We start from the raw sequence: 19,715 nt of genomic DNA, 5'->3' as shown, positions 1-19,715 counted from the left end.
ATGATGAATATGAAGACGATGGCATTGAGCTTTGATTTCAACTCACGGAAGATCGTGAGGGCGCACAACAACCAAATCATGGCTATAACAACAATGCCCCAAAACATTGTAGAGAAATTACTAATAAAAAAAGACTAGAAATCAATTGTTTAGATAAGGCAAATAACAATAATAATGGACAAGCACATCTTAATTTCTTCGATCTGCAGGAATCATCTATAACAGAAGCGGTCGAAAAGCAATTGAATTCCACGACGACAACGACAAACATCGCTCAAAGTTTAACGCCACAAATGGCCAAAAAGGGTATACAAGGCAATACACAAACGACCGTGATAGGAGGCGGCAATGGCAGCGGTAACAGTGGTGGAGGTGGTCTTACACCAGGTGGTCATCACGATCAGCAAGCCAGTACACCAATGTCGGGTAAGAAAAATATAATTTTTACTCTTTGTTACTCTATTTTTAAGGAAAATATGATAACTGTGTGTGCTGTTGTTGTTCTGCATTATTGTCTAATGAAGAGAAAAACAGCATAGGAAATAAAAACAAGTAAAAAGACGTCAAGTTCGGCCGGGCCGAACTTTGGATACCCACCACCTAGAGTATATATGTAAAGCACCTTTCGTGAAAATCCGGTGAAAAATGCATACCTTATGCCCCATAGCAGCTATATCTAAAAATAAACCGATCTGATCCATATACGACACGGATGTCGAAAAGCCTAACATTAGTCATTGTTTCAAATTTCAGTGAAATCGGATTATAAATGCGCCTTTTATGGGGCCAAGACTTAAAATCGAGATATCGGTCTATATGGCAGCTATATCCAAATATGGACCGATTTGAGCAAAGTTGAAAAAGAACATCGAAGGGCCCACCACAATTTACTGTCCCACATTTCGGCGACATCGGACAATAAATTCGCCTTTTATGGTCCCAAAACTTTAAATCGAGAGATCGGTCTATATGGCCGCTATATTCAAATCTGAACCGATCTGGGCCAAATTGAAAAAGAACATCGAAGGGCCCACCACAATTTACTATCCCACATTTCGGCGACATCGGACAATAAATGCGCCTTTTATGGTCCCAAAACTTTAAATCGAGAGATCGGTCTATATGGCAGCTATATCCAAATTTGGACCGATCTGAGCCATATTGCAGAAGTATGTCGAGGGACTTAACTTTACTCACTGTCCCACATTTCGGCGACATCGGATAATAAATGCGTCTTTTATGGGCCCAAAACCTCAAATCGAGAGATCGGTCTATATGGCAGCTATATCCAGATTTAGACTGATCTGTGCCATATTGCAGAAGTATGTCGAGGGGCTTAACTTTACTCACTGTCCCAAATTTTAGCAAAATCGGACAATAAATGCGCCTTTTATGGGCCTAAAACCTCAAATCGAGAGATCGATCCATATGGCAGCTATATCCAAATCTGGACCGATATGGGCCAAATTGAAGAAGGGTGTCGAAGGGCCTTACACAACTCACTGTGCCAAATTTCAACCAAATCGGATAATAAATGTGGCATTTAATAGGCTTAAGACCCTAAATCGAGAGATCGGTCTATATGGCAGCTATATCCAAATCTGGACCGATCTGGGCAAAATTGAAGCAGGATCTTGAATTGCCTTACACAACTCACTGTGCCAAATTTTGGCAAAATCAGACAATAAATGCGCCTTAATGGGCCCAAGACCTCAAATCGAGAGATCGATCTATATGGCAGCTATATCCAAATCTGGACCGACCTGGACCAAATTGAAGGAGGATGTCGAAGGGCCTTACATAATTCACTGTTCCAAATTTCAGCAAAATCGGATAATAAATGCGGCTTTTATGGGCCCAAAACCTCAAGTCGAGAGATCGGTCTATATGGCAGCTATATCCAAATCTGGGCTGATCTAGGCCTAATTGAAGAAGAATGTTGAAGGGCCCAACACAGCTCACTGTCCCAAATTTTGACAAAATCGGACAATAAATGCGCCTTTTATGGGCCCAAAACCTCAAATCGAGAGATCGGTCAATATGGCAGCTATATCCAAATCTGGACCGATCTGTGCCATATTGCAGAAGTATGTCAAGGGGCTTAACCTAACTCACTGTCCCAAATTTCTGCGACATCGGACAATAAATGCGCTTTTTATGGCCCCAAAACTTTAAATCGAGAGATCGGTTAATATGGCAACTAAATCCAAATTTGGACTAATCTGTGCCATATTGCAGAAGTATGTCGAGGGGCTTAACCTAACTCACTGTCTCAAATTTTGGCAAATTCGGACAATAATTGCGCCTTTCATGGGCCCAAAACCACAAATCTAGAGATCGGTCTATATGGCAGCTATATCCAAATCTGGACCGATCTGTGCAAAATTGAAGAAAGATGTCGAAGGACCTTACACAACTCACTGTGCCAAATTTCAACCTAATCGGACAATGAATGCGCATTTTATGGGTTTAAGACCCTCAATCGGCGGATCGGTCTATATAGCAGCTATATCCAAATCTAGATCGATCTGGACCAAATTGAAGAAGGATGTCAAAGGGCCTAACATAATTGTCCCAAATTTCAGCAAAATGGGATAATAAATGTGTCTTTTATGGGCTCTAAGACCCTAAATCGGCGGATCGGTCTATATTGGGGCTAAATCAAGTTATTGTCCGATATAGCCCATCTTTGAACTTAACCTTAAAAGAGAATCTGTGTAAAATTTCAGCTCAATATCTCTATTTTTAAAAACTGTGGCGTGATTTCAACAGACAGACGGTTAGATGGTCTTAGATTTTTACGCTGATCAAGAATATGTATACTTTATAGGGTCGGAAATGGATATTTCGATGTGTTGCAAACGGAATGACAAAATGAATATACCCCCTATCCTGCGGTGGTGGGTACAATTAAGAACAAAATCGTATAAGACCTTTTATATTGGTATAATAAATCATAATCTATCTCGGCTAACTGACACCGGCACTTGTGAAGTGACACAATACCAGACATGAACAACTTAGGGGTGTAGTATGGAAAACAATTAGAGATTTTGTAAGTAGGACGGTCTCCCTGACTTAGATTTTCTTTATTGTGTTCGAGGTTTTTTTTTAACGTCAGCGCCCTCTTTCCAACCTAACCTAAACTAACATGTAGAGATGCGGCAAGTCAACTTATATTTTACATGCACGTCCTTTTGGGAAGCCAAGAGTAATTTCTTTCATGCCCGCAAAGATAAACCTAAAATACTGTGATTTTACAAAGCGGTTTTACACAGTCTGTTAAACGAGTCTTATCTTCATGCTTTCACGAGAAGCCTAGCAGCGAGCTACCGGGCGCGTCCACAGATTGCGGATAGTGGAGTGCTCCATACGGAGTAGCTGCAACTGCAGTTGCGGCTCCTGCTTAAATACTGAGTGCCTATGATGCTAAATATGACAAGGAGAGTTTATTTGGCTCTTTTAAATAACCAATGGACACCCTGTTCCCCAGGCGATAGGTTCTTTGGACCCGACCGAGCTTACTCACCTACAGGAGTTTGACAAGGATCGCCACCTCTATGGAATGAAAATGTGGCTAGAACAACAACAACGAGTCTTCTCTAGTTTTTGAAGGAAAAAAAAAATAATTTCCAGTCTAAAGTACTGTTTAAAAAACATATCTACAACAAAAAAAGGATGTCATTCGTTACAAAATAGTTACCCAAATGAGTCGTTCTTACCATAGGATGGAGGTATACTAATTTCGTCATTCTCTTTGTAACACCTCGAAATATACGTCTGAAACCCCATAAAGTATATATATTCTTGATCGTCAGGTTATTTTAAGTCGATGTAGCCATGTCCGTCCTTCTGCCTGTCGAAAGCACGCCAACTTTCGAAGGAGTGAGCTTCTAGAAGGCGCACTTCTCGTCTGATTTGACTGAAATTTTGCACATGGTGTTTTGGTTCACTTCCAACCACTGCGCTAAGTATGGTTGAAATTGGTTTATAATCTGGTATAGCTGTCATATAAAGCGATCTTGGGTGTTGACTTCTTGAGCCAATAGAGGGCGAGTCCGATTTGACTGAAATTTTGCACATAGTGTTTTGGCATCATTTCCAACAACTGCGCTAAGTATGGTTCAAATCGGTCCATATTTTGATATAGCTGTCATATAAACCGATCTTGGGTCTTGACTTCTGGAGCCTCTAGAGGGCGCACTTCTCATGCAATTTGGCTGAAATTTCGCATGAGGTGTTTTGTTATGACATCCACAAACTGTGCTAAGTATGACGCAAATCAGTACATAACCTGATATAGCTGCCATATAAACCGATCTTGGGTCTTGACTTCTTGAGCCCCTACAAGGCGCAATTCTTATCCGAATGAACTGAAATATTACACAATGACTTCTACAATGTTCAGCATTCATTTATGGTCCGAATCCGAGTATAACTTGATATAACTCCAATAGCATAACAGTTCATATTCAATATTCTTTGTTTGCCTAAAAAGAGATACCGCGCATAGAACTCGACAAAAGCGATCCATGGTGGAGGGTATTTAAGATTCGGCACGGCCGAACTTGACACGCTCTTATTTGTTTTACATAGCGTAGTACAAGTACCCCAAAAATGCTGCCAGGTGGGGATAACCACCGATGTTCTCGCCAGGATTCGAACCCAAGCGTTCAGCGTCATAGACGCACATGCTATCCTCTGCGTAACGGTAGCCTCTTATATATATTCTTTGTCGTCGTAAAAATCTAAGATGATCTAGCGAAGTCCGTCTGTCTTTCTGTTTAAATCACGCTACAAACTTTTAAAATGATGATAGTAAGCTGAAAATTTTCACAGATTCTGTTTTTGTCCATAGGCAGGTTAAGTTTGAAAATATCTCGTTTTCGAACTTAAAGCGCGTTAACATTTTCCACTTAATGCGAATTTATGGCCTTTCCGCCATGTAAGTGTTAAATCCTGTATTTTTTGGCATGTTGTATCATAAAAAATAAATTCAATTTTCGCTGGAAATATTTCTAAATCCTAAATAAACCCTATTTCATGGCTGAATAATCGATACAAGTACCAAAAAATGCAACTGTTGTCAAGAAATGTGTATGGATGTGTGGGATATGCATTTACATGTGTACGCATGTACGCTTGTGTATGTCACTTAAATTACCTCAAACGCTGTGTAAACAGACTAGGTTTGTCTTTGGGTTTAGTTAAATCTAGGCCATTAAAATTTCAATGTAAACGTGTCATAGCCTCCATATAGCCCCAAAAAAAACAATCTCCTGACTTAAGGTATTAGGCCTATTAAAGCCTCATTTATTGCCAAATTTTGCTGTTGTTGTTGTTGTAACAGTGTATTGTACACGAAGTGGGCAGCCCTTGCCGATGAAGAAATCCATCGGTTCAATCCGGTACGTACAACCAGCTGCCATGGGATTGCCAAATTTTGCTGTAATTTAACCTCTCCATAAGAGATGGTGAGCCTGGTCGAACTTTAGCTATTTTTATACCCTACACCACCTCTGTGGTACAGGGTATTATAAGTTTGTGAATTTGTTTGCAACGCTAAGAAGGAGATGAGCTATACCCATTGATAAGTATACCGATCGACTCAGAATCACTTTCCGATTTGATTTAGCCATGTCAGTCTGTCCGCCCGTCCGTCTGTGAGTCCATGTATTCTTGTAATCAAAGTGCAGGTCGTATTTGTTAGCCAATCATCACGAAATTTTGCACATAATACTTCTTTGGCCCAAGGACAAACGCTATAGATTTTGGTAAAAATCGGTTCAGATTTAGATATAGCTCCTCCGATTTGCACTTAAATGACCGTAGTAGCTTTAAATTTCAACCGATCTGCACGAAATTTGGCACAGAGATTTTCGTCGCTGTTCTTAGTATATCTACAAGTTTTCATAAAAATCGGTTCAGATTTAGTTATAGCCTTCATGTATATGTATCACCCGATTTCCACTTAAATGGCCGTAGTATGTTAAGGTCAGCAAGAAAGCAATCCGTGCCAAATTTTCTGGAGATCGGTTGAAAATTGTAGTTACTAAAGCCATTTATGTGCAAATCGAGCGATGCATATATATGGGAGCTATATCTAAATCTGATCCGATTTTTACCAAAATAAATAGCGTTCATCCTTGGTCCAAACAAGTGATATGTGCAAAATTGCGTGATGATTGGACAACAAATAGGACCTGCACTTTGATTACAAGAATACACGGACTCACAGACGGACATGGCTAGGTTATGTTGGGTTTAAGTGGCAGTCTGCCATCAGACTCATTAAGACGTTTTCGTCTATTGTGATACCACAAGAACAGAAGAAGGAATATGCCTTCTAGTTCCTACCGTTGAACCATCCAGATCGCTTTAAAAAGCACAGTACCTTGCGAATGTTCTAACCTCAAAGGTTAAAGTGGATCTCTTTCTAACTGCTAGTGCGGGACACACACACAAAAGGTGTTCTATAGTCTCTTCTTTCTCGATGTCCCTACAGCTTCTGCAAAAGTCGTTGCTGGCAACCTTCAGTCTGTCAGCATGTTTTCCGATTAGACAATGAACTGTCATGACAAACACAATGACTGAGACGTCTGTTCTAGCCAATGACAGCAAAGCAGTAGACCTCTTCAAGTCTAGATGAGGCCATATAGTTTTGGAATGCTCACAGCCCCCTCTTTGTGACCATCTATCACTTGTTTCCCCTTCGGGCCTGGTCCTGAAAACTTAGCTCATCCGCTTTATACTGCCCTGGGATATCTCTGTGGCCCGGCACCCAGAGCAGGTGAATTTTGAACTGTGCAGCCATCTCGTTGAGAGATCTGCGACAGTCGAGGGCGGTTTTTGGGTTCAGAAATACGTTCTCTAGGTTTTAAATGGCTGCCTGGCTGCCTGGCTGTCTGACAAGATATTTATGCCAATCGTCGTAATGACATTATATCTTAGCCATTCCATCACTTCCTTAATTGCAAGGATCTCTGCTTGATACACACTGCAGTGGTCGAGTAGCCTCTTCAATATGACCAGCTCTAGATCTTTAGAGTACACCCCAAAGCCCACCTGGTCGCTTAATTTGGAACCATCCGTAGTCTATCCATCCGTATGGAAAGGCCGTTGCCTTTGCTTAAAAGGCATTTTACGAGATTTTTAACTTGTTATAAAATTCCTTTGGTACATACAAACTGAGCATTTGTTTTTTTTCATAGTCACATACTTTCAAGTGCGCCTATAAACGGTTATCACAAATATTGAAAAAAAAAAAAACAAATTCTATGAAAATTTTACTAAAGTCTTTGCTGTTTATCTTTCAGAAACTGGTTCAACATCAACAAAATTGTCCACATTTTCTAGTCAAGGCAAGGGAAATGTTCAAATGCGCAGAACCACCAATAAGCAGGGCAAGCCGGCGCCAGCTCCACCCAAAAGAACAAGGTAAGTGAATTTTTTCCTCTCTTTGTGGTTGACTTTATTTCATCATCTCTTTGTCTATGTCTTTTTTGCGCCCATATGCAGCCTCCTGTCATCGAGTCGTGATAGCACCTATCGTGATGAAGACCCCACTAGTGCATCCACACGTCAACTGATCGATGAAATGCACACAAATGGTAAAACTGTTTACAGATCGTTTACCCTAAGTAGAACTACTTGTAGACCCCTACATTCGACCTATTATTCTGCTTCAAACAACAACTACAACAACAATATCAGCAAAAACTATTGCAATAATCATAATAACAATCACAACGACAACAACAACAAATCATTTGTTGTCAATCCCCCCAATTCTTTGTGTACACAAAAGTTACTGAAAAACGAAATTCAAAATTCGCTTCCCTCCAATCCTCCACGAACGGGGTTTGCTATTAAAAAGTCCTCCTCATGCAGTAGTTTTCTAGTTGATATATTATTTCGAGGTATTTGTCCGAAGCGCAGTAAGATGAAATGTATTTTAATTTCCTTTATGTCTATATGTACCAACTCTTGTTTCGTTCCATTTCGTTTCGTTTTGTTCGTTCGTTCTGTTTCCTATTCTAATCTTTACAGTATTTTTGTCTAACGCTTGTTTTTTTTTCTCTATTTGGTATGGTTTTCTCTTGTTTAAGGTACAATACTTGTTTTCCATTTGGTGCCATAGTCTCCATAATACCTACTAACGACTACTTAAAATTTGGATTTGGTTTTTTGTATTGCTATTACCTTCGTAGTTCGAGTACTAACAACGATTTTGGGGGGACAAAATCCAAGTAATCAAAAATTCCCTCCAAGCAATGCTTAACAAATTCTGCAGTGAGAGTAAAAGAGAGAACATTTTAGAGAGAGCATTTACTACGCCTCTCAATTATGGGCTCTCATTATTGACAGCTGTGGATTGTCATCTATCGAAAAAATGGTAATGAAGTAAACTTATGAGCTTTCAATCGAATGGCAGCCGGTTGTACGTACCGGATTGTCCCGATGGAGTCCTTCATCGGCAAGGGAAACAACAACAATGGCAGCCGGTTGAACCACATCGGCAAGGGCTGCCGCCTCAGTGTTCTTTCGTCTTTTTTCGTCATGGGAGAGGCACATCCCGGAGTGCCTTCTCCGCACGCTTCTGGTCCGTGCCGGGACTGAAGAGAACCCCGGTCCCTGGTTCTGTTCGGTTAGCCGGTGTCGGTGAAATGTAACCGGTGCATGGAGTGGGTACATTTCCGATCCTGTTCTTGCCTCATTTCACTACGGAAGTATAGTCATAATGGATATGTCGCAAGGTGCTGTGCGAACATAGCCAGCAGTGACTCACAAGCGTCATCGTCGTCGCCTTCTGCGTCCTCGTCATCGGACTATGTGGCGTTCCGGCAGATGCAGTCGCCTCAACTCCTACAGAGCAAGGATTGATGCCGACGTGCAAGATGTATATCCCGATTGTAACCAGGGACCGCACGATACACGTCACCTGTTTAACTGCCCAGCCAGACCCACTCGACTTAGACCCAGATCCCTGTGGACACACCCCATCTTAGTCGCAGAGTTCCTTGGTCTTGACACTCAACAGAATCAAGCAGACGAAAGATAGAACGCTATAAACTGCTACAAAAACAACAACAACACTTATGAACTGTAGTAGAGTGCTGTGCTCCCTTGGGCATGAAACCCACTTTTTCCCACCCATAGACCAATTTTGGCCATACTTGGCTCCGTTGTTGGGAGTCATAACAAGACACTTTATGCAAAATGTCAGCCAAATCGGATGAAATTTGAGGCTTTCAGGGGCTCAAGAAGTCAAATCGGGAGATCGGTTTATATGGCAGCTATATCCAAATCTGAACAGATATGGTCCATTTGCAATCCCCAACGACCTACATCAATATAAAGTATCTGTGCAAAATTTCAAGCGGCTAGCTTTACGCGTTCGACCTCTATCATGATTTCGACAGACGGACAGACAAGGCTAGTTCGAATCAGAATTTCGAGACAATCAAGAATGTATATATACTTAATGGCGTCCTAGATCAATATTTCGAGGTGTTACAAACAGAATGTCTAGATTAGTATACCCCCATCCTATGGTGGCGGGTATAAAAAGTAGCCAGTACATATATGGCTGGCTATACAAAATAAACCCCAATGAGATAAACCCCAATTAAATAAACCCCAATGAAATAAACCCCAATGAAATAAACCCCAATTAAATAAACCCCAATGAAATAAACCCCAATTAAATAAACCCCAATGAAATAAACTCCAATGAAATAAACCCCAATGAAATGAACCCCAATGAAATAAACCCCAATGAAATAACCCGCAAAGAAAAGCGAAGTAAACCCCCAAAAAATTCCATTCATTTTGGGACTTATTCTTCAGTGAAATAAATCCAACATTTTTGGAAATAGTTTTATAATTCCGGGGACTTATTTAATTTTTATACCCACCACCGAAGGATGGGAGTATATTCATTTGTCATTCCGTTTGCAACACATCAAAATATCCATTTCCGACCCTATAAAGTATATATATTCTTGATCAGCGTAAAAATCTAAGACCATCTTACCATGTCCTTCCGTCTGTCTGTTGAAATCACGCTACAGTCTTTAAAAATAGATGAAACTTTGCACAGATTCGTTTTTTGGGCTATATCGGGCTATATCTTAATATAGCCCCCATATAGAACGTTCCACCGATTTAGGGTCTTATTCCCATAAAAGCCACATTTATCACCCGATTTTGCTGAAATTTGGGACAGTAAGTTGTATTAGGCCCTTAGACATATTTCTTCAATTTGGGCTAGATCGGTCCAGATTTAGATATAGCTTCCATATAGACCGATCCGCCGATTTAGGGTCTTAGGCCCATAAAAGCCACATATTTTATTCGATTTTACTGAAATTTGGGACAGTAAGTTGTGTTAGTCCTTAGACATATTTCTTCAATTTGGGCCAGATCGGTTCAGATTTGGATGTAGCTGCCATATAGACCGACCTCTCGATTTAATGTTTTGAGCCCATAGAAGGCTCATTTTTTACCCGATTTCGCCGACATTTGGGACAGTGAGTTGTGTTAGGACCTTCTACATCTTCTTCTTTAATTTTGCCCAGATCGGTCCAGATTTGGATATAGCTGCCATATAGACCGATCTCTCGGTTTAAGGTTTTGGGGCCATAAAAGGCGAATTTATTGTCCGATTTCGCCGACATTTGGGACAGTTAGTTGTCTAAGGCCCTTCGACATCCTTCTTCAATTTGACCCTGATCGGTTCAGATTTGGATATAGCTTCCATATAGACCGATCCGCCGTTTTAGGGTCTTAGGCCCATTAAAGCCACATATATTATTCGATTTCGCCGACATTTGGGACAGTGAGTTGTGTTAGGACTAAGACCTTAAATCGGCTGATCGGTCTATATGGGGGCTATATCAAGATATAGTCCGATACAGCACATCTTCGAACTTAACCTGCCCATGGCCAGAAATAGAATCTGTGCAAAGTTTCTGCTTATTATATTTATTTTTAAAGACTGTAGCGGTATTTCTACAAACAGACGGACGGACGGACATGGCTAGATCGTCTTAGATTTTTACGACGATGAAGAATATATATGAATATACCCCTATCCTTCGGTGGTGGATATAATAATTTTTGAAAATGGTAAAGAAAAAAATAGACCAAGCGATTGGATTTAGTTTTTAATAAAATTTTCCATGCTTAACTATCGCCTTGTGGTTATTGTGTAACAATTAGGATATTTCATTTAAAGGTATGGGAACTCTCGCCCTTCCACGCATTAGTGGACTAGAAAATTCATCAAATTTTGTATCTCATATAATGTGCTGGTTTCATTTGTGTTCTCCTGGCCATTGTTAAATTCTTTTCCTTAGTATCTTGGCAATATCTATGAGGCCTATGGTTCCTGGTCAACCAATGCCCACATGTACCAACATCATCTACATATGTATATCCCTTGTATTTTTAATCATTTGTATTTTGTTAATTTGTTTTTTTTTTACATTCATTTACTTGCTACGCTTTGGAATGTGTAAAATGGTTTACCATTTATTGCCCGCCTTAACCTCGCAACGATTTAGAACTCATGACACAATCTTCTAAATCCCTAACTATCTTTCCTTTTCAGCCACCTTGTGTTGACAAGCCATTAATCGTTGTGTTCTTCTTTTTGCTTTCGACTCTTTGTTTTCGAAATTAGGTCTGACTCGTGATATTAACAATCTCAATCAACGCTATGACTCCGAGAATGATAACACCGGCCATCCGGATACGGACAATACTGCGGATAGTTTGGAACCCAATGTGCCAACTCATCACCAACAACAACAGCAGCAGCAGCAACATTCCATGCATTCTGGGAATAACATAGCGGCGCGGGGAGCCCAAACACATTCCTCGTTCAAAAGACCCACACCTGTGATGGGCAATCGGGGTCTGGAAACAAGGCAGAGTAAACGATCTCAACACTCCAGGCCAGAAGCAACGAATCAAAATATGAGCGGAGCTGCTCAACCCATACAGGTGGGCGCTCTGGAGGTTATGAATGTTAAACGGGTGGTCAATCGCTACGGCACACTGCCCAAAGTGCAGAGAATCGGACAATTCTTAGATAGCCTGGAGGATTCCAATGACGTCACATCGGGCATTCCCACGCCACAACAGAATAATAATTGTGTAACCAATGGACACAGTGGCCGCGTATTAAATGTTGGATCCAAGAACCATGCTGCTGTGCCTCCTTTGGCTGCGCCCTTGCCACAGCAAATGATTCGCAGCAACTCGTCGGGCGGCGTTACCATGCAAAATAGTGCTTCGGCCAGCCTGAATAAATTGCAAAGACATCGCACTACCGCCGATGGCAGCAGCATGATGACCTTCTCCTCGTTCCGGGGCAGCAGCTCGAATAGTTCCCCCAAAAGAAGTCAGCAACCGGCATTGGCCAATTTGGAATTTCCTCCACCGCCGTTGGACTTGCCACCGCCTCCGGAGGAATTTGAAACATTACCTCCACCGCCACCACCGCAGCCAGAATGTGATATTGTTCCTCCTTTCGCTATGCACACAACACAGCAGCAGCCACAATATTCATTGGGAAATGTGTCGGCCAAGACTAGCTGTAACGATGTGTCCAACACGGCACCCAGTGTGGAGGAGGCCAGCTCCAGATTTGGTGTGTCCTTAAGGAAGCGAGAACCTTCCACGGACTCCTGCAGCTCGCTGGGCAATCCGGCCGCCCCTCTAGCTGCCGACAATAACAATGGCAATCAAACTCAAGAAACTAACATGAAAGAGAAGCTCATGGCCGAAATCAAAGATAGGCAAGTCAAGGAAAATAATACAGCCTCTGCCAACATACAGAATGGCAATGCCAGCGGCGTTGATCCCGTTTCACTTCTAGTTAGCGAATTGGCTGAAAGCATGAATTTGCCCAATAAACAAACCAAAAATGCCCCAAACATGCCAGCCCCCAAATCGCCGGCTGCAGTGGACAACACGGCCACCAGTAATTCAAACACCTTTAAGGCCCAACTGAAAAAGGTAGAACCTAAGAAACTACCGACGCCCACCCAAAAGCCTGAGACTCAGTCAAATATTATCGACTTCAAAGCGCATCTGCGCAAGGTGGAGACTAAGTCAACCAACGATGCAAAAGACAAAGAACCCAAAAAAGACTTTGAAAAAGACGTTAGCAATCAAGCAACAAAGACGACAGCAATTCCAACGACAACCAATTCCAAATCGACCCTGAATCGCAAAGAAGACGCGAAATATTCTACAGCCACAGCTACAGCAACGGTAACGGCGGGAGCCCCTAATGCGGGACATCAAACACAAAAGACTGAAATCAAAATTGATTTGCAAACTCAAACCACACTGCAATCCCAAAATGCCAACAACTCAAATGCCAATGTGACAGCAGACAACAGCGGAGGGGCTGCAGAAACCCCCCTCCAGACACAAGGCGAAACGGCGGAGGGTGGTAAGAGACGTAGTACAGGTAGTATAAATAGTTTGAAAAAATTATGGGAGCAACCGGGACAAAGCCAGCCTGATTATGCATCCACACAGAATATGCAAGGAAATGCCAGCACGAGTAGCGCATCAAATCAATTGTCACCAAAATTTGCATTTAAACCCTCTGCTGGTGGACTGACGACGCCCACTGCTGCCGCCAGCGCCAATAATTCGTTATCCAACTCCAACACCATCTCCACCACCACCACCACCACCAACAACACCAACTCCACTAGCAACAATATGCATCAACGCACTCAAATTTCACCACGATCTAGCAATAATAAATTACCACCACCACCCATGCAACCCCCACCACCACCTCCTCCCCAACAGCAACAACAACATCAAATACAGCATCATCACAATTACCAACAGTCCAATAGTTCCCATGCCACCAACATCACCTCCACCTCCACCAACTCAGCAATTACACATTTAACCAATTCCATTTCAACACAATTTACAGAACTCACCACTCACAGCAACAACGGCATTGCCAGCAACAACACCACATCAAGTGATCAGCAGCAGCAGCAGCAGCAAGAAAATGCCACCACTCACCCCAATAATGATCTCATGACACAATCAATGTTCGTAGAGAACACCAGTGCGACGACGGGCAACAATAAGCTCCTCACCACATCGACCATAAACAAACCGGCCGTACCACTGAAACCCACCAAACTCACCATCTATGCCACACCCATGGGCCAGAAAATCGCTTCGGCCGGAGGCAACACCGACATTTCGACCACCTCGGCCCACACGACGACACCCAACTCCACCCAAATATCCCGCGAAAGCATTTTGGAGTTGGTCGGCCTGCTGGAGGGGTCCCTCAAGCATCCTGTGAATACCATATCGGCCTCACAATGGCTGCAGTTAAGTGATAAACTGAACATCTTACAGAATTCCTGTGTCGTTTTCGCCGACAACGAGTGCATGCCGCCACATTCGAAATTTCATTTTCGCGAATTGGTTACGCGCGTCGAGACACAATCACAGAGTCTGCGAATAGCGGGCACAAAAAATGTCCAGGACAATGAGCGTTTGGTGGGTGAGGTTGGCCAATCACTAAAACAGATAACGAATGCATTGCATAGGTAAATATTAAGAAATGGGGTGGGCGGGGAATTGTGGTTAGATTCAGAAGGGAATTTCATAAAACGACAGAAATGAGTAAGGAGTACCCATGCGGGCCTCGCGCTCATTCTCTGTCCAACTGGCTTTTAAGGGTGGCAACAATATCCAAAGATCCCCAAAAAAAACAGACACAAATGTATTTTTAATGTTAAGGCTGCTTTAGGCGTTCCATAGAAATTCCCTTCTAAATCTTAAGAAAATCAGAAGAAGATAACAAAAAAGAAAAACACATTGTCAAGGATATAATGAAAAGGCCCATAAAATATGTATGTATGTGATTACACCAAGTTGACCAGAAGTATGAAAAGCTCAATGTTTGAAGTAACCGCTCGAAGAAAGAGTGAGTCTGAGTGAGTGAGAACACAGACATTTATTCTGACTTTAGCAGTAGTATCAGTACCCTCTTTTTCCCTTAAATTGAAAAAAATTGTTTGCATATCATTGCGATTCCAACCCCCTGTGCTTTCGTTTGCAACGCTAACAAGGAAGAAGTGTTAGATTCAGGCTTCAGTATGAGTCAAGAGTCATCCCTGGTTCCGATACAAGTCTGTCATTCGATTTAGACTTTCAATTGCAGGCTACTACAGCTGAGTACACAGAAAAAAATAAAAATCGATTTCAATCACCAAACAAATTGATCAAAAAAAAAAATATTATACAAAATATTGTTCACCGTTTCTAAAAACGGCAATTGAAAAAATTTCAAAAAATTATTGAAATTTTTGAATTTGCATATATTTTTTTAGTTTGTCTATATTAGAAAAACAAATATTGAAAATTAAAAAAATATTCAAATTCTTTATAAAAGTCAACAAAATATTCCGGTGTGACCTTGGTTTCGTCAAAAATAGTTTTTCCTTTTCACATTCGTTTCACCAAATAAATATTTAGGTGACCGCCAATTCACACGAAATAATTTTTTCGAACTCACAGTTCGAAATATTAAAACACATGTTTTGCCTGCAAATTCATACAATTTGCAGAAACAAAGGTAAACAAAAGTTAGAAAGGCTGTGTGTCGAATGGTAGCAAAGTTGAAGGGATAGTAAACATATGACGTTACGTGTGGTGAATAATCATTGAGTAGCCCAGGGGCTAGTAAGATTTTTGACTCAGCACAGCAAATTTTGACGTTTCATTCAAGATATATTCATTTACAGGTAAAGGCAGTTGCCCAACAACAAAATATTGAGTACACTATCTGTCAAAATCAGTGCTTGGTGCGACTCTGATTTTGTGTATGTTACTAGTTCGCGCCATTTTTTGTTGTTTTTGTGTGCTATGGTTCTTAACTATAATACACACACACAACCAAAACTCATTGGCAGATAGTGTACTTCGCGAGAAAAGATTGTACTGCGCTGTTTACGGTACACTAACTGGTAGTTATGTCATGGTTTCATTGAGCAAAGTCCCATGTCAGTAATTGCGTGCGTGCGGTATAACTTAGCCGTCTACATTGTGGGCAGACGTCACAAACGACTTATTTGACATTAAATAAGTAAACTTATTGTTTATTATCATTGGCAACGGGATTCGAAAAGGTTGTTTAATAATAATAATGGACACATATTAACAGTAATGTGCTTGTAGTTTATTGAAATGATGGCGCCGCCGATTAGTGATTTTTCTATAACGGCGTCAATAGTTTGTTTACCTGGCATGAGTTTCATGCAAAAAATTAATAAAAAAAATAGAAGCAAATTTTTATTTGCACTCATTTTTCGTGAAGTAATGGTTCCTGAGGAAGGTTCCATGCACAAAACTTCCTAAAATTGGTAAAGAATTAATACAGATGTCTTTTAAATAACATTACTTATCTTACTCGCCGTGTTTTCCTCTTTTCCAAAACAAGACCAAAAATATCTCAATATGGGGCAACGTTCGCATATGCAATATAACTAGCTAGCTAGCAGTAATCAAGACAAATTTAACAGGTAGGAGCAGTTGGCCAACAACAAAAAATTGAGTGCACTATCTGTTAAAATCAGTGATTAGTGCGACTCTGATTTTGAGTATGTTACTAGTTGGCGCCATTTTTCTTTGCTTGTGTGTGCTGTGGTTCTTAACTATAAAGCACCCACACAACCGAACGTTATGAAATCTCGTTGACAGATAGTGTACTTCGCGCGAAAAAATTGTACTCAGCTGTTTGCTGTACACTACCTGAATAAATTTGTCTTGGCAGTAATGGAAAATATCTTGGAAAAAAGTCCATTACGCAAAAAATTATTATTTGCTGACTTTTTCCTGTTGTTGTTGTTGTTGTTGTAGCAGTTTATTGTGTACTATCTTTCGTCTGCTTGATTCTGTTGAGTGTCAAGACCCAGGAACTCCGCGACTAAGATGGGGTGCGTCCACAGGGATCTGGGTCTGAGTCGAGTGGGTCTGGCCGGGCAGTTAAACAGGTGACGTGTATCGTGCGGTCCCTGGTTACAGTCGGGACATACATCTTGCACGTCGGCATCAATCCTAGCTCTGTGGGAATTGAGGCGGCTGCATCTGCCGGAACGTAATTGAGCCAGAATCACTCTGGTTTGCCGGGGGAGGTCGATTTCTTCGGGTGCAATGGGTGGCGGTCGTACTCCAAGGACTACATTCACCCGGTAGCCAGTTAACGCGTCTGCTACCGTGTCTGCATGAATGTTGTTCAGACCCGCTTGATATGTCGCTTGATCTAGAGGTTCTCTCTTGTAGCGCTGGACCTCACGCTCTAGATCATGTAGATCTACCTTAAGGCTTCTGGGCGGTGGGTATCTATCCACAAGATGATGATTTGGATGATTTCTGCGATAACAGCCCAAAAGGTATTGCTTAGACAGCATGTAGTTATGTCTTCGCACTGGTAGGATCTTTGTCTCCTGGTGGAGGTGGTCCCTGTCCCTTTTTCCTGTATTATTATGTGGCGCATAGCGGATGTGCATCTTGTTTACTTTTGATTTTTGACAAACGTCAAAATTGCAAATTGAAATTTTTTTCTCGCCAGTGAAAAAAACAACCCCCTACGTCATTTTTACATCTCGCCATAAGAGATTGCTTTCATTCGACACACGCTCAAAGAAGAAAACCTTGGACTTGTAATTTTTTTTTTAAATTTTTTGGAAATTTCGAAATGCCTGCGGCTTGCTTGTTGTCTATCTTGTGGAGACCAAATTGTAGATGTTTTTTATACCCTCCACCATAGGATGGGGGTATACTAATTTCTTCATTCTGTTTGTAACACCTCGAAATATGCCTCTAAGACCCCATAAAGTATATATATTCTTGATCGTCATAACATTTTAAGTCGATCGAACGCACGCTAACTTTCGAAGGTGTAAAGCAAGTCGCTTAAAATTTTGCACAAATACTTTTTATTAGTGTAGGTTGGTTGGTATTGTAAATGGGCCAAATCGGTCCATGTTTTGATATAGCCGCCATATAAATCGATCTTCCGTCTTGACTTCTTGAGCCTCTAGAGGGTGCAATTCTCATCCGATTTGGCTTAAAATTAGCATGAGGTGTTTTGGTATCACTTCCAACAACTGCGCTAAGTATGGTCCAAATAGGTTCAAAACCTTACATAGCTGTCATATAAACCGCTCTTGGATCTTGACTTCTTGAGTTGCTAGAGGGCGCAATTCTCATCCGATTTGACTGAAATTTTGCACATGGCGTTTTGGTATCACTTCCAACAACTGTGCTAAGTATGGCGCAAATCGGTACATAACCTCATATAGCTGTTATATAAACCGATCTTGGATCTTAACTTCTTGAGCCTCTAGAGAGCGCAAATCTCATCTCATATTTTTTCTCAAATAAATAAAGAAAAAATGAGCCATTGAAAACAAGCTAAAATGACAGCAATAGTTTCAAGTGTTGTCAATATAATAGTTTTTTTTTTCATTTTCCTCACTATAAACAGAGTACTACTTTTCCGCCTATTTTCAGCAAACGTTTCGCCGACGTTTTTTGGGCCCATAAAAGGCGCATTCATGGTCCGATTTTGCCAAAATTTGGGACAGTGAGTTGTGTTAGGCCCTTTGACATGTTTCTTCAATTTGGCTCAGATCGGTCCAGATTTGGATATAGCTGCCTATAGACCGATCTCTCGGTTTAAGGTTTTGGGGCCATAAAAGGCGAATTGATTGTCCGATTTCGCCGACATTTGGGACAGTAAGTTGTCTAAGGCCCTTCGACATCCTTCTTCAATTTGACCCTGATCGGTTCAGATTTGGATATAGCTTCCATATAGAAGAGCTTTCAAATTTGGTATTGGTCGTTTAAGGTGAAATGCCCAAAAGCAATAAACACTTAACAAAGTTGATTTTTCAATTAATTTTTTAAAACAAAGTACTTATATGAATTGGAAATGGATGATATACAAACATACATGCATACATATAAAAAGAACGTGGGCCATTTATTATATCTGAGACACAGGAAATGCTACATTTATTTAACAAAATTTTGTTTCGTAATTTTAATGTCTCGAAAACCACAATTCAAAATTTTTTCTTTTTAGTTTGTTTTTGATTTTGAGTTTTCTTTTTTAATTAACTAATAAAGGTATATTAAAATTATTATAATTTTTAAGCTTTAGAACTACTTTATACATAAATTTATACTCTTAAAATATCGTCGTATATAATATATATTTTTCTTGATCATCTATATAAACACAGCAACAAAAATGATATATTTATAAAATCTAGTCATATAACAAACAAAACAAACAACAACAAATAATTAAAGATAATTAATACACATATGCATATATAACATATAACAAGAAATTACATAAAGTTATACAAATAAATGGAAAACTACAAAAGAAGAATACCAGAAAGTAAACATATTCTAAAATAAACAAGCAAAATAAAAACAAAAACAAGAAAAAAACAAACAAACAACTATGAAAATGAATAACGCAAAAACAAAAAAAAAAACAATTGAAATAAAATTCATTAAAATTTAAAAAAAAAGATAACAAAAGCTGTAGAATGTAGCATTTCATCATATACATACATACATATATACATATAAAGATTCACTTATAATATTTATCATTCATATACATATAACTC

General features: G+C 40.4%; 1 protein-coding gene across 1 annotated transcript in view; it reads left to right on the top strand.

The window, feature by feature from the left end:
• The window catches only part of LOC106093759 (tyrosine-protein kinase Abl), a 194,068-nt gene extending 174,690 nt beyond the window's left edge, over positions 1 to 19,378 (top strand). The window contains exons 6-9 of the mRNA XM_059366813.1: positions 210 to 426; positions 7,317 to 7,437; positions 7,519 to 7,949; positions 11,687 to 19,378. Of these exons, the coding sequence (XP_059222796.1) occupies positions 210 to 426; positions 7,317 to 7,437; positions 7,519 to 7,949; positions 11,687 to 14,613 (3,696 nt within the window). The 3' untranslated portion in view covers positions 14,614 to 19,378. The remainder of the gene's footprint in view (positions 1 to 209; positions 427 to 7,316; positions 7,438 to 7,518; positions 7,950 to 11,686) is intronic.
• Positions 19,379 to 19,715: the final 337 nt, after the last annotated feature.

Source organism: Stomoxys calcitrans, chromosome 1 (assembly GCF_963082655.1).
Source record: "Stomoxys calcitrans chromosome 1, idStoCalc2.1, whole genome shotgun sequence".
NCBI lineage: Eukaryota > Metazoa > Arthropoda > Insecta > Diptera > Muscidae > Stomoxys > Stomoxys calcitrans.
This window is presented reverse-complemented; position numbering and strand designations above follow the sequence as displayed.